The sequence below is a fragment of the Cinclus cinclus genome, chromosome 2 (genome assembly GCF_963662255.1).
Source record: "Cinclus cinclus chromosome 2, bCinCin1.1, whole genome shotgun sequence".
NCBI lineage: Eukaryota > Metazoa > Chordata > Aves > Passeriformes > Cinclidae > Cinclus > Cinclus cinclus.
Window position 1 is genome coordinate 77,373,174 of NC_085047.1, and position 13,975 is coordinate 77,387,148.

Here is a 13,975-nt window from a genome sequence, read left to right on the forward strand (position 1 = left end):
TCACAGAGTGCCTTTTTCTTCAAAGGTGCTCTTCAGTTATTAATGTAACATTTAATCTTTTGTGTGCTTGGCAATAAAAAAGAATTAAAACCAAACCAGATAAATATCCTTGTATATTTTGGAGGATTCTTGTTGGTCTCACTTTATATTAATATTTGGATGAAGGGAGAGATTTGTGTAAGTAACTCAAGTGTTGTTCTGGACAGATTTTATATGCTGATTGTGTCTCTAGGTAAAATGTAGTATGTGGTCACCTAGATTTTTTGTTTGTTTGTTTGTTTTCTTCCCCTTCTCCTTACCTCCCTGTGAAAAGTGAGGTCCGGGAGTGTCTGAAACTGGACCAAGACCATAAGCAATGCTTCTCTCTCTATAAGCAAGTAAAGAAGCTCAATAAGCAGATCGAGTCAGCGGAGGAATTAATCAGGGAAGGCAGGTGAGTATTCACTGCTATATTAAAGGGAAAAAAATAGAAAAACCCCACAGTTGAGGTACCAACTTACTGATTGAGGAGCTGATTAAAGTGATGCTTTTTGCATGTGTCAGTTGAAGTGGGTACTGAGCAGAGCTCCCAAATTACAATTAAAATAAATATTGACTCGCATAGCAATTATTCTATTCTGATTCCTTCTGATACCTCTGTGTCCCTTTTGCATACTTAACTTCTTTCTGCAGCAGGTAGTGAGACAAACATAGTGATGGGAGTTTTCAGTTCTCATATATTATTACTCAGCACTGATGAGACCACACCTGAGCACTGGGCTCCCCAGTGTAGGAGAGATGAAGCTGCTGAGCAAGTCCAGTGAAGTTCCACTAAGAGTTGAGGTGGGGAACATCTCTCTCCTTCAAGGAAAGGCTGGGGTTGCTGAGAGTGTTTGCCCTGAGACTTCCCTGCTACAGAGTGATTTCATCAGTGTACCTGAAGGGAGGGTGCAAAGAGGGCTGAGCCAGGCTCTGCTCAGTGGCGTGCTGTGATGGGATCAGGCCAATGGGTGCAAAATGAAACAGGAAATTCCCTTGGAACATCAGGAAATGTTTTTTTACACTGCCTTATTTCCACTGGTAGCTTGTCCAGAGGGGTTATGGAGTCTCCCCACATTAAAGTTATGCAAAACACGGTCATAGGCAGATTTCTAGAGGTGGCCCTGTGTGAGCAGTGGGGTTAGACCAGATGATTTTCAGAAGTTCATTCCAACTTCAGCTATTCTGTAATGAAAGGACCATATCTTAAGACTAAACCCACTTAACTCTGCAGTGCCTTGATGGCAGAAGTGGTTCTGAACTGGTAAGCTTTTTTTTCTTTTATGCACCCTATTAAATTATAGGCAGTGCCTCTGTATTCTTGTAGTTCTTGCTTTATGTCAGTTTTGTGGTCCCAAGCACATGACATCCAGCTGTAAGGACCCCGAACAAATCATTAGACGTTGTCAAGGTGGCTTTTTTAAATGAAGTACATCAGGATGTGAATAAACACAACTGATGCCAGTTTTAGCCAGAAGTCTGTTTGGACTCTTTTCACTTATTTAATCTAGAATCAGTGTAGCTTCAGGGAGTCTGAGAGCTTGCATTTCTCCAGCTTGTAGCAACCTGTAGATTCAACCTCACTTTTGCATTTTTGGGCAGATGTTTGGTTTCTCACTCAAACCATGTAACTTTAGCATTTTGAGGCCTTCACAGCAAAATAGCACTTTACTTTGTGACTTCTGAAGAAGAAAATGATAAAATACTGCCTGATTAAAACTGGAATAAGGAGCTTTTTTGTACCTCTGAATAGGTACCTTTTGTAGTGTGCAGATAATCTGGACTCTTACTGTGAGCACAGAACTGTGTCCATCCAGGTATCAGTGGGGGAGATGCTGATTTTGAAGTGCAGTGTCATGTTGGACAGGAAGCAGATCTGGAGACCCTTGGCTGTACCTGGTGAGGGATGGCATTTGTTACCTTCTGCATAAGCCTGACAGGCCTAGTGCCTGCTCTTCTGTCTCACAGCACAGAAAAGGGAATGGGGATGTAACTCTTGAAGTACCTGCAAGTTTCCTTCATGCTGTTTTGCAGTATGAAGGGAAGGTCCTTTGGTAGAAGAATGGGGGAATCTGTGAATTTTAAGAATTTTAAAATAAAACGCAACCCTGAGATAGTAATTACATTTAATGATACTACGCTTTATGATTTAAACAGATATGAAGATGCTATCAGTAAATATGAATCTGTAATGAAAACTGAGCCAGAAGTCCCAATTTATTCTACTCGTGCCAAAGAAAGGATCTGTCACTGCTTATCAAAGGTAATTCTGCTTATCTCCCTCTATAAATGTGTTCAAGACAAACAGAAAACAAAACTCCCACAACTACATGAGTTTGGTTTTACTTTTGCCTCTCTAGAATCAGCAGGCTACAGAAGCCATCAAACTTTGTACAGAAGTTCTGCAGGTAGAACCAACCAACGTGAATGCCCTGAAAGACAGAGCAGAAGCGTATTTGCTAGAAGACATGTATGAAGAAGGTACACTTGTATATCATTGGCACATACTTTATGTGGGTGTTTAAAAAGTAGTTAGCGTTTCAAAGGCTTTTTTTTAACATGCACTTTGATTCTACTCTGTTACTCTTAATTAGCCCCGGTAGTTGCAGATTTACAAAAATGCATGGTGGTAATTTTGTCTTGATTAATGTAAGTGGAATGTACTTGTTTTATCTACAGCAGAGCTGTCTTTACAGCAGTGGACTGTGTTCAGGATGTTTTATGAAACTGCAGCTTTTTCAACTCAGAGACGTTTTATATAATCAGCAATGTCAGAGAATTGCATTTAGAGGTAAAGGTAATTAGAGTTAGGGTAATATAAATGCATCTTAGGAGCTCCATTTTCAGGTCTTGAGATGGCAGCATGAAATGATACTGTTCTCTTCTCTAGCATGTGCTGAGGGCAGAGGAAGGTAACAGCCGTTGCTTCTCCTCTGTGGATCTCTGTAGTTTTGCTCAGAGAGTAAACTGATTGTATTCCCAAGGCTGCATTTTCCATATGAAGTTTCTGTACAATGCATCCTATTACACAGAGAGGTAGAATTGACCTCCAAGATTATCAAGTCCAACCATTAACCCAGCACTGCCAAGTCCAGCACTAAACCGTGTCCCTGAGTGCTGTGTCTGCGTCACTTTTAGATACCTCCATGGAGGGGGACTCAAAACTGTTGTGACTTGGAGGAAGGAAAAGTTTTGTAACAAGGTTCTGCACTAATGCCGATATAGCCAAGCTGGTCTTGTGCTGGTGCAAATGCCTCCCAGTTACAGGATATAAGGAAACAGAGAAGGACATACCTGGGATCTGAGAGAGCTTATTTCCTGTGCTCGTGCCTGCTGGGCTTGGCCTAGCCTGGTTCCAGGGAAGAACCATGCTAGAGCAGAACTCGGCTTCTCATGGTTCTGTAGCATGAACTGTGCCTTCCTCCTGCCCTTGACAGCAGTGAGGTGGTTGTAGTCACATTCTGCCTTCCAGCAGAGCCTCCATCAGCAGCATTACAGCCCATTAATGTTCCTCTGCCTGGAGGTGTCTTCATTTATCCTTTGATGGCTGGTTTCACTTTGCCATGGAGAACACCAGAGCAATTAAAATTGTCGTCTCATATTTAAAGGAGCAAAATTATTCTCATTCTTCCTCAAAAAAAATTTCAAGCTGGAGGTATGCATTTTCCTGTTAAAGGCAGGAAATTTCAAAGTACTTGTTATTCAGAACATTGAAGGTGATTATTGTTAAGTGTTCAAGATGCAGTTCACTATGTATAGCTGTGTTCATGAAATGGTTTTAATTACTTCATAATCACATGGGATCCAGGGCTTGTCTACAAAGACAGATGTTTAATGACTCCATTTCTGGTGTAACTCAAGTACAGGAGTCTATCTAGAGCACAAGTTCTGTCAAAAAAGGAAAAAAAACCTGCCTTGATGTTTCAAAATTAGTCAGAACATACTAACTTTTTTCTGTTTTATTTTCCCCCCCTCCCTACTCTCCTACTGTAGAGGTTTCAGTAGGAGCATAAACTGGTTCTGTTATTTCTCTTAACAGTCTAGGCATGGATGTAAGTTGTCTGCAGTTACTTGTGTTTGATGGGAAATTAGTCATCATTCCACATGCAGAATTAATCTGTCTCCATTTTAAAAAATTAGGCAAGATAACAAAGCCAGCAAAGTTGTTTAGTGATGCAACATGATTACCTTTTGAGAGATCCTGAATATTCTTGTATTGAAATAATGAGAGTTAGATTTGACTGAAGTATTTAAATTAAGTGACACTGGGAAGTAGTTGTTCCTTTCATGTCATGGAGCAGGATGAAAGGAAGCTTTCTGAAATGGCAGGCCAGTAAGAAGCAGCAGTGACTCTTCTGCCTGTGAGGCACTACTGCTTTTAGAAATAGTGACTCAAAAGAATTGATTAAATATCTCACTTTACATACTAGGAATTAGTAATAATTCCTGGCCTCATAGCAAACTTCCTGTGGTCATGAAGCTGCCATCCTGCGCTACCTGCTTCCAACCCTCACCCCTCCAGAGAGCAATTTGCTCTCTGAAAGAGAAAAATCCTGACACCGGAGTGTACCATCAAAATAAAGAGGGAAAATGCAGTGGGTACTTGCTGAGTGTGCTGGGTGCATTCCCTCTGCAGTGTGCAGCACTGGAATACCTTCCCTTGTGCTTAATGCTTGCAGTCCTTAAATAAGGACATTGATTTAGAAAAAAAGAAGAGAAATCTGATACTGTTATGGCAATTAGTTGACTCCTTGAGCAGGTTTCCCGTGATGGTGCTGTAGGTGATGTGGTGCACAGTGAGGCTGAGCAATCTGACCTGTATTTGGCAGGGCGTTCTGCTAGCCCCTCCTACTATTACCTGAAGCAGATTAAGTTCAGTGGGGCTTAAAATGCTTGAAACAATAAAACAGCATCATGAAATCCCTGCATTTTCACTGCTTTTATTAGTTTTGATAGCATATATTCAGCATGTGTTTTAGTGCACTCCTGTTTGATTTTTTTTTTTTTTTTTTTTAAATGACTGGACAAATTATGAAAAATACCAGTAGAAGCCAAAATGCTTTCAGCAGCAAAGGCAGTGTCCTGTGATGTGAAAATAATTAGAAATTTTGTTTGGTTTGTAGTAGCCTAGGAAATTGCTTGGGCTCTGGCAGTACTTTTTTGGTTGTTTTTTTTTTTCAGTAACTGAAACAAGATTGCAGTGGTATCAGATGTCTGGGTAATACAAATTCATTAGCACTTCCTGCTGTCTTGCTCAGAAACAGTGAAAAACAAATGTAACACCTGCTGAGAAATAGCATCTGGTTGGAAATAATCTGATGCAAGTACTTTGTCTAACTCGAGAAACCTAAGACACTTGGATCTGTGAATGAGATCTTGAGGATTATAGTAGTGAAAGAAGAGCAGTCTCATTAAAGACTTCAACTTGCTTCCCTTGATAAATTTTGATATTAAAGAACATATAAACTTGGTGTCTTAAGCACTTGCAATAATAATAGAATTTGCTAAAAGAAGTGTAGACCTCAAATTTCTTAAAAATTTATTCTCTTGCTTTCATTCCTGAGAAATGCAACTTTTGAAATAAAAGTGGGAGCATGCCTTTGGAAAAAAAACCACTAAAATATAACTGTTTGCATGTTATGCATACAGAGATGTAAAAAAACCAAAACTTGCCTTTTGGTAACAATATGAACTTACTGGTAGTCTGAAATCTATCTTTATAGTCACTAAAGAGGAAGAGACTTTCAATTGTGTTGATTGACTGCAGACAGGGGGAGTAGAATGAATATTAATTTAAAGACTCTGGTTAATTTATCCTTCAGTTGAACAACAATGTGGGACCAATGTGCAGTGGGCTTTTCAAGTACTAGCTGCTGGATCTTTCTTCTTGGTTTCTGTTTCCTCATCCCAGTCTAGACTCATGTTCATCCTTGTGACTGTAGTAGCATCCAGAGAATGTTGCGACCTACACTGGTACTCTCCCTTCTCTTTCATTTCCCACAAATATGATGAATCTAAAGAAAGAAAATTACCTAATTCATATGTGAAAGTGAATTGCCTCCATTCCCAGGTTTTCTAATTAAAAAAAAAAAACAAAACAGAACTTGTCAAGTTGAAACTAAGGTTTTGCTCTTTAAATGTGGTAATAACAAAGCTTCAGTTTTGTTGGGTGGCTGAGTTCTTTAACTGGAAGTTTGTAGAGTCCTGTAACCTTTTCTCATTGACTTTTTTAATAAAAGCGATTAAAGACTATGAGACTGCTCAAGCCAATAGTGAAAATGACCAGCAGATCCGGGAAGGGCTGGAACGTGCCCAGAGAATGCTGAAGCAATCACAGAAGAGGGATTATTATAAAATCCTGGGAGTAAAAAGGTGAGATACTAATTCCAGAGATAATGATGTGAAAGGTAGTTATTTACACCAGTACTCTTAGGGCTAATCACTTGAATTTGTTCTGCTGAGTGTTAATTTTTGTTCTGCATCTTGCTATCTTCACTCTTCTGCCGTACTGATTTTTAGCATTGGGCTTGTAAAGTGGTGTTTGTTTACAATTCCTTTAGAAAGAATGGAAAAACAACAGCAGGAAGAGAGGAAATAAATTCTTTAGAAAGAAATTCTTAGTATGGATGATCCTGAGTCATATGAATGAGTGGGGGAAGAAATGAAGACTGGCAAGAATTACTACAAGTAACAAAAATTGTGGCAGATAGTGTGATAGATTGGAAGGGTCTGGAAGGAATGACTGAACTAATGAGGAGCAAGCAAAGTTCTGAACTAGTATTGGTTGTCCTTCCAGTTGTGAGCTAATTTGATCTGTTTTTTGTTATTCGTCTGATGGTAAATTCCTCAGACTGAGAACTATATTCTGCAGAGTCACTGGCAGTAGCATCTTTCCAAGAGGAGTACATGGGTGGTGAAGGAGAGAGTGAGGAGTCTCTGCTTGAGGTTGCAACTTGCTTCCTTTGTTTTATGTAAGGAGTCTCCAATGCCACTTGCAGAAGGTTAACATCACCTCATAACTTTCCTGATGCCATTTATTAGTGTCTCTGTGTTTATTTTAAGCTTTATTAGTGTGGCATATTAGCAATTAGAAAATGAAGTTATCTGTAATTTTATCCATCCAGAAATGCTCGAAAGCAAGAAATCATAAAAGCTTACAGAAAGCTTGCATCCCAGTGGCACCCTGATAACTTCCAGAGTGAGGAAGAAAAGAAGAAAGCAGAGAAGAAATTCATTGATATTGCAGCTGCTAAAGAAGTCCTCACTGACCCAGGTAATGATGCAGTGGCTTCATATTTTTAGTTACTTTTTTTACATCAAATACAAAACAAAAGTGTAAGTCATAACAAGCATTTCAGCTTCCCCTTTTCCCCTTGAGAAAGCAGTGCACTAATACTTTTATCCAGTCTGTTGCGTGAAGTCAGATGTAATCTGTAATTATTGTGTTTCAGTGACTTTTGTTAAAAGTCAAATAAAAATTATCTTTTGAAGGTCTCTTCTAGGGAAAACGTCTTGTAGAGATTTCTAAGATTGACTGACTCTGGATATAGTTATGTCAAGGATATGTGTGTCCCCTTCTGCTTCAAGTGCTATTGCAAACTGCATTTAGATTAAAACAGCAACTGAAGTACTCCAGGGAAACCCTGCTATAACTGTGCCCTGATGCCACCTTGGTTTTGTTTCCTGCAGAAATGAGGCGGAAGTTCGATGCGGGAGAGGACCCACTGGATGCGGAGAGTCAGCAGGGCGGCAACAACCCTTTCCATAGGAGCTGGAACACATGGCAAGGATTCAACCCCTTTGGTTCTGGAGGAGGACCATTTACATTCAAATTTCACTTCAGTTAGAGCCAAGACTGTTTCTGCTGGCTGCTGCTGTTTTTTACTTAATTCATTGGAAAATAAAAAGTCTCTCAGTTCAAGACCCAAAATATTAATTTCTATAATGTTGTCCTTAACCCAGAGTCTTACTGCACTAGAAGAAAGCTCCTTTTTTTCTTTCATTGGGTTTGGTTTGTGATGAGCTTGACATGCTCGCACTGATGGGGGCTGTGCTGCCTATGTATTTGCTGTGGATATGCAGAACATGTTTATTCCTATGGACGGAAAAAACAGTAAGATGCTACTTAGGACAACACTTAAAAACCCAAGTATATGCTTAAAGATAAAAATGCATGTAAATATTTTTCTGGATTGGGGCCTAATAAACATGGCAAGGGTAGTTACAGTAGTCTTTAGGTTAACAAACTGTTGGTTGTGCTCAGCAGAATGATCCATCTCCCAGTATTTTTAAGAGGAAACCCAAGTGACCACCTGCTGGATTGATGTTGGCAGTGTCAGAGGTGGGGAAGAGGCTGTGTGCTGAACCAGTCCCAACAATTGCTCTGGATAAAGAGTGCTTGGGAGTAACTGTATCTGAATTACCTGCTCACTCTGTTATTCACTAACCTGAAATTGATTGGGGTGATTTCCTTGGTGGAATTGTCAGCAGTGAGGTGGTGGTGGTGGTGGAAGGACTTGTTTTTTCGAAAAAACACTTTTCTGATTGTGATTTCAGGTGTTTGTTTAGGTATGACTTTTGAATAGTTTGCACTTTAACAAAATATCTGCTTGAGATTTGAGCAGACAATTTAATGTGACAGTTCCCTGACTGCAGTGATTTGTTGGTTCTGTACATAAAGTCAAACTGAGACAGGTTGTGATGTGAGTGTACTGCAGGAGTGTGATATTAACTCCAGCCTTACCCTGTAATACAACTTAATTCTGCTGGGTGATGCAACAGGGAGTTAGTATTACAGGAAAGGATAGTAATTTTGTGTTTCATGTAACACCATGGATACTGCAGAGAGAACTGTGTGCAAAGAGAGGGACTCACTTCCCACTAGCCAAAAGTCTGTTGTAAATTTTTTTTCTATATGCACGTACTTAAAATGGGTTTGGTGGAGTTGTGTGAATGCACTGTGTGGTGTTACCAGGGCTGCAGCTGGTAGGAGTGAGGAGTCTTCTTCTGTAACTGCATCTGTCATAATTACTGACATAATTACTGAGTTTCATTAGCAGCCGTTTTCTTGGAGTGCAAGAATTACAGTTCATCAGTGTTCTCTTGATTGGATTTTAACTGGAAAACAATAATCAGTTGATAGGAATCCTCTCTCGCTTCAACTTCTGACACTTGAAAACCTAAGCTGCCTCAGTAAAACAAATGAAATTAGCAAATAAGGCCTTCAGTCTGAAGGGGGGGGGGGGAGGGCAGTTCTTACTGTAGATGAAGTTGCTATTGAAGCAGAACCCTTGCCTCCAGCCTCAAATATTTCACCAACATAATTTTTGTAAAATGTTTTTCAACAGCAATTTAAAGGTCAGTGTTCACAAATTTGTCTTCAAACTGAGGAGCTTGTGTGTTGATTTCTAATGGTTTACGGTACAAAACCACCACATCAGCCTGTTAAACTCCAGTGTTGCACGCTCACCAACTTGAATGACTTTCTACAACTTGTGCTTGTAAGCTGTTGGAAATGTTTTTGCTTGAACTGTTAAGAGATGCTCAGGGCTGGAGAGCACTCCAGGCTGGCACATTTCTAAGGGGCTGGGGCTCAGACACAGGAACTGACTGCACAGTGAGGAACCTGCTGCCCTGTGGGCTTGGCCTCTGTCCACCTGCTGCTTGCTGGCAGCACCTGAAGTTGGGCAGGTATCTGTGGGGGGTGGCTGTCCCTTGCCAGCCCTGTGCCCTGAGGGGTGAGCTGGACCCAGCCGTACCAGCCCCGGGGTTGCGCGTGAGCCACTGGAACACTTTTGTATGGCCTTGTTCGCTACAACAGGGGCTGCTTTTAAACGAGTATTGAATGAGCAAGGTACCCCATTTTGTGCATGCAGGAGGGGCTGGGCTGTGGGAAGCCACAGTAAAAACTACAGACAGCTGTGCTTGTGTGCCAGGGGACTGCTGGGAGTAAGTCCTCTTTCAAAGGAGTCCTCTTTAAAAGCTTAATTGTTTCCTGAGGTTTAAGTTTTTGTTTTTTTTGTTTTTTTTTTGTCTAGAGAAGGAATAAAATGTTCCCTCATGAGTAAATTCTTCATACAAGGCACTGATGTTGGAACAGTGTGGGTTTGTTTCTCAGACAGCAGCAGGACAGTGCTGCTGTAGGCTGAGAGCATTCAGGAACAAAAAAGGACCGTATGCATTTTGAAAATGAATGGGAATGGGAAAATTATGTTTTAAGAACAAAAAGGCTTGAATGTAGTGAGTAGAAGGAAGATGATTAAAGCATGATTGCTGTTCATAGATTGCTTCTGTTGGAAGAGAGGTTCTTGAAAACAATAGCAAAAAGCGACAGTGGAACAAGACCTTCCTCTAGTACTGAGCAGCTGCTGTTTACAAGAAGTGTTACTACCCTGGTGCTGTTCTGAAGGGCATTGAGGTATTCTGGAAACAGACAAAGTTGTGTTAACAGGAAACCATTTACGTTGCAAAGCTCTCCAGCTCCAGCACTGCATTTCCTGATGTGACTCTGGAGAATGAAGCACTGGTACCAGGCTGAGTGTTAATGATGCAGGCGCCACGCAAGGAAGCTGAACTCGCCTTTTTATTTATTTGTGGGTGGCTGTAGTGCAATAATGTTCAGTAGCTGAACATTGAAGTAAATGTCTTGGTGGTTTGTCAGTCCTGAGATGTGCATGAAGCATTGTTCCCATCATTGGCCTGTATGCAGATGGAAACTTTTACTGTGGAGTTCTTTCAGTTTTAATATACTTGTTTCCAACTTGTTTTAAAATGAAGGTGGGTAGAACATTGATACAGTAACCCCTCAGTATTAAAAAAGAGATTCAAAGTGAATTACAAACTGAAGAGCTCAAACTTGTGACATATGCAGAAAATGTGTTAGCTTAAACTTTAAAAAAACCCCAAAACCTTAATGCTTGTTATAATTTCAGTTTTCAGACCAGTGTTCGGAACAAGAATTATTCTTCTGTTTAGGGCTATGATTCAGAGGAGCTTTGCTGGAAATTAGCCAGGATAGCATAGCAGGTTTGTTGTATTTAAAAGTGCCTTATTGTAAGGTATGGTTTGCTCTGTAATACACACTTTTATCCATAAAGCCGTAATAAAATAAATGGGAGAATAATTTTTTTTCCCCTCAGCAAATCACTAAGTAGCAGCTTCATGTTTTAAGAAGGATAAGTAAAGCTAGCCAGAGATTTATCAAATGTTTCAAATTATAAAATGTCTTTATATGGAATCATAAATCTACAAAGCAAGAACTGTTTTTTCTAGAACTGTGGGAATTATTTTGTGGTATTTTTCACAATAAAGATATTTATGATGACAAGAAAGCACTGCTGTGTATATCCCTTCTTTCCTCACCCTGCTCTTCAGGTTTGAAGCTGGAGCTGTGCAGAAATGCACAGGGGCACTCCTGCAGGCAGGGGATGAGAGGAAGAAGCAGCCACATTCTGTGTGGAAGAGAACATGGGATGTGTAGAAGTCAACTGCACCAACTCCAGGAATGCTGTTGAGTGCTGATTTCAGAGTGAGAACTACCAGCCCTTGGAATATCCCTGGGGTGGGAAATGCTGGATTCCCCGGTGCTAGACACTAAGATTTGCCTGACTGGGTGCTGGGTCATCTTGTCTGGACCAGGCTTTTGCCAAAGGCTGGACCAGCTGGTCCTTGGGGTCCTTTTCAACCTTGTATCCTGTGAATCCATGAAGTCTTAGACTGAAGGCAAGTACTCAATTCAGGGAATGGGTTAAAAGGAACTTTACTGAGAAGTATTTTTAACACTGAAGCTCTGACTCAGCAACAATACTGCACTAATGCCTGGTTTGTTCATTTTCTGTTAAACTTACCAGCAGACCTCAAGAAGATCGAGAGTGTCTTTTCTATGTCGTATCAACTGTAAAAACCCTACATCTGAATAGTTCAAATATTCTTTTGCTTATTTACTGAGTTGCACCATGGTATGAAAATGCTAAACCAGGCTCTGTTTTTTTGCCTTTCACAGGACAGAGCACACAGGCTAGAAATAAAAAATAAACTCTCTACATCTCACCTCACAGCAGATGCCTTGTTTTAAACATTGCTGTTGCTTCCCTGCAAAAACACTTTCTATGGATGACAGTCAGCTGAGAACTTGCTGTTTTTTTTCTTTGGATCTGTTAACCAAGTAGGGAATGGTTATTGTGTAATACAAAAAGGGAGAACAGAAAATAATCCACCTTCTTTTCTCCAGTGGTACCTTTTAATGTTTTGTATAACATACACAATCCATGGCTTTAATATTAAAAATATAATGAAGGCAAATAACTCAAAGTGCTGCCTTAAAGAGATCTTTAAAAAGTAGTGAATATAGTTGTGGGACCTTTCTTATTTTATAAACCATGGTATATCTCAAAAAAGAGCTTTCTTTGAAAGTAGTACTATGCAGAAAAGGAGAGAAACACTAGAACATTTTGTACAAATATATAAAAAAATGTAGAAAATTGCATGAAACCTTTTACATCTTCAAACTATCTCCAGCAAATTACATTTTAAAAACTATATTCTAATAATTTAAGCAATCTCAAGGAAATAGTATTTAAATAACTATTTCTTTTTTTAAAGCTAGTAGACATAACCCAATTTTAAAAAGAACAGGATGCTACAGAGAAAATGAACATGAAATCAGTGCATGAATTATCCACTTTTTATACTGCATAAAATTCTCACACAGATTATCATAATTAAAGAGAATGAAAGTTTCTTAAAGAACCTTATGTCCTAAAGCAAGCTTTCTAAACACACTTCAAGCTTGGAATACCAAGGCAGATCCATGTGAAATGCTGCTGCAGAGTCAGACAGCAGGATGGAAATACAAGCTCAGAAAAATATTTTGAAAATAAAATAATGCAGCAAACAGTTGAATAATGGTTTGAGGGTTCTTGTCCTCTCCTATGGAAAATCAGTTACTTCCTTGTTATGCATAGAATTAATAGTAATGGTGCACAGGCATCTCCTAAGTCAATTACAAGTCCATCTCTGCAGTACAAAAATACCAACTTAAAGTTTATGTTCAAATATATTTGACTTGGTGCATGATGTCCTGAAGTAATTAAGAGAACAAGCATAACAAAACAGCTCCTACACTGAAATGGGACAGACATGAAGAGAGCTGACATTAGGCTTTACTGACTTTTGCTATTGGGTTACAGAGGAAATACTTCATTAGGTACTTCATACAAAGGAAATCCCACAAAAGACATTTAAAATTCTGTATGTGACATGTTAAAAACTGTTCAAAATACAAAAAGGTAAAACCACAGCAAATATAAAGAGCTGGAAAAAAATCTGCAAGTCTCACATTCCTTAGTAATACGGCTTGAACAATATCAGCAACGTGTGCTTTTAAATACTCTTACAGTAAGAAATTGTAAATAACCAACATGCTGACAACAATGACAGTGGATATAAAATCTGCTTCATTTCTCTTATTGTTTATTCAATTATTTGCTGCTATGGAAACAGTGTGCAATCCTTGCTGATTCACCCACTTAGTGCAAATTACCTGGTCTTCTCTAATTTCAAGCACTTGAACTGGAAGACTTCTTGTAAGAATGTGTGGTCTCATCCAATCCCATTTTGAAACCAGCACAGCCTGAAAAACAGGGTCTGTATTTAAGGCACTAGATATCACTTTAACACAAATTCCCCATTTTCAAATATGTGTGTTGCAAGAACTTTTCCCTGCATTTTTTTGTGGGATCAAAATGTCAGTATCCCATTAAAGCAATGTTTTTTTAGAAATTTACAGGAGACACCACTGATGGTCAAAAAGTACGTATTTTATTATTCTGTTTTCAGTTATAAACAGGATGATGATAATCAAAAGTGAGGAGAAGCAGCTTTCAGGTACTGACCTTCTGATGCAATGTATGCTGGTTGGAAAACCTCAACCAAAACCGTAATGGAATTTTATCACACA

The 13,975-nt window shown here is 39.4% G+C and overlaps 1 protein-coding gene across 1 annotated transcript in view; it reads left to right on the forward strand.

Annotated features, from left to right (window-relative positions):
• The window catches only part of DNAJC3 (DnaJ heat shock protein family (Hsp40) member C3), a 28,420-nt gene extending 19,186 nt beyond the window's left edge, over positions 1 to 9,234 (forward strand). The window contains exons 7-12 of the mRNA XM_062487809.1: positions 314 to 433; positions 2,176 to 2,281; positions 2,379 to 2,499; positions 6,258 to 6,390; positions 7,143 to 7,291; positions 7,708 to 9,234. Of these exons, the coding sequence (XP_062343793.1) occupies positions 314 to 433; positions 2,176 to 2,281; positions 2,379 to 2,499; positions 6,258 to 6,390; positions 7,143 to 7,291; positions 7,708 to 7,865 (787 nt within the window). The 3' untranslated portion in view covers positions 7,866 to 9,234. The remainder of the gene's footprint in view (positions 1 to 313; positions 434 to 2,175; positions 2,282 to 2,378; positions 2,500 to 6,257; positions 6,391 to 7,142; positions 7,292 to 7,707) is intronic.
• The last annotated feature ends 4,741 nt before the right edge of the window (positions 9,235 to 13,975 follow it).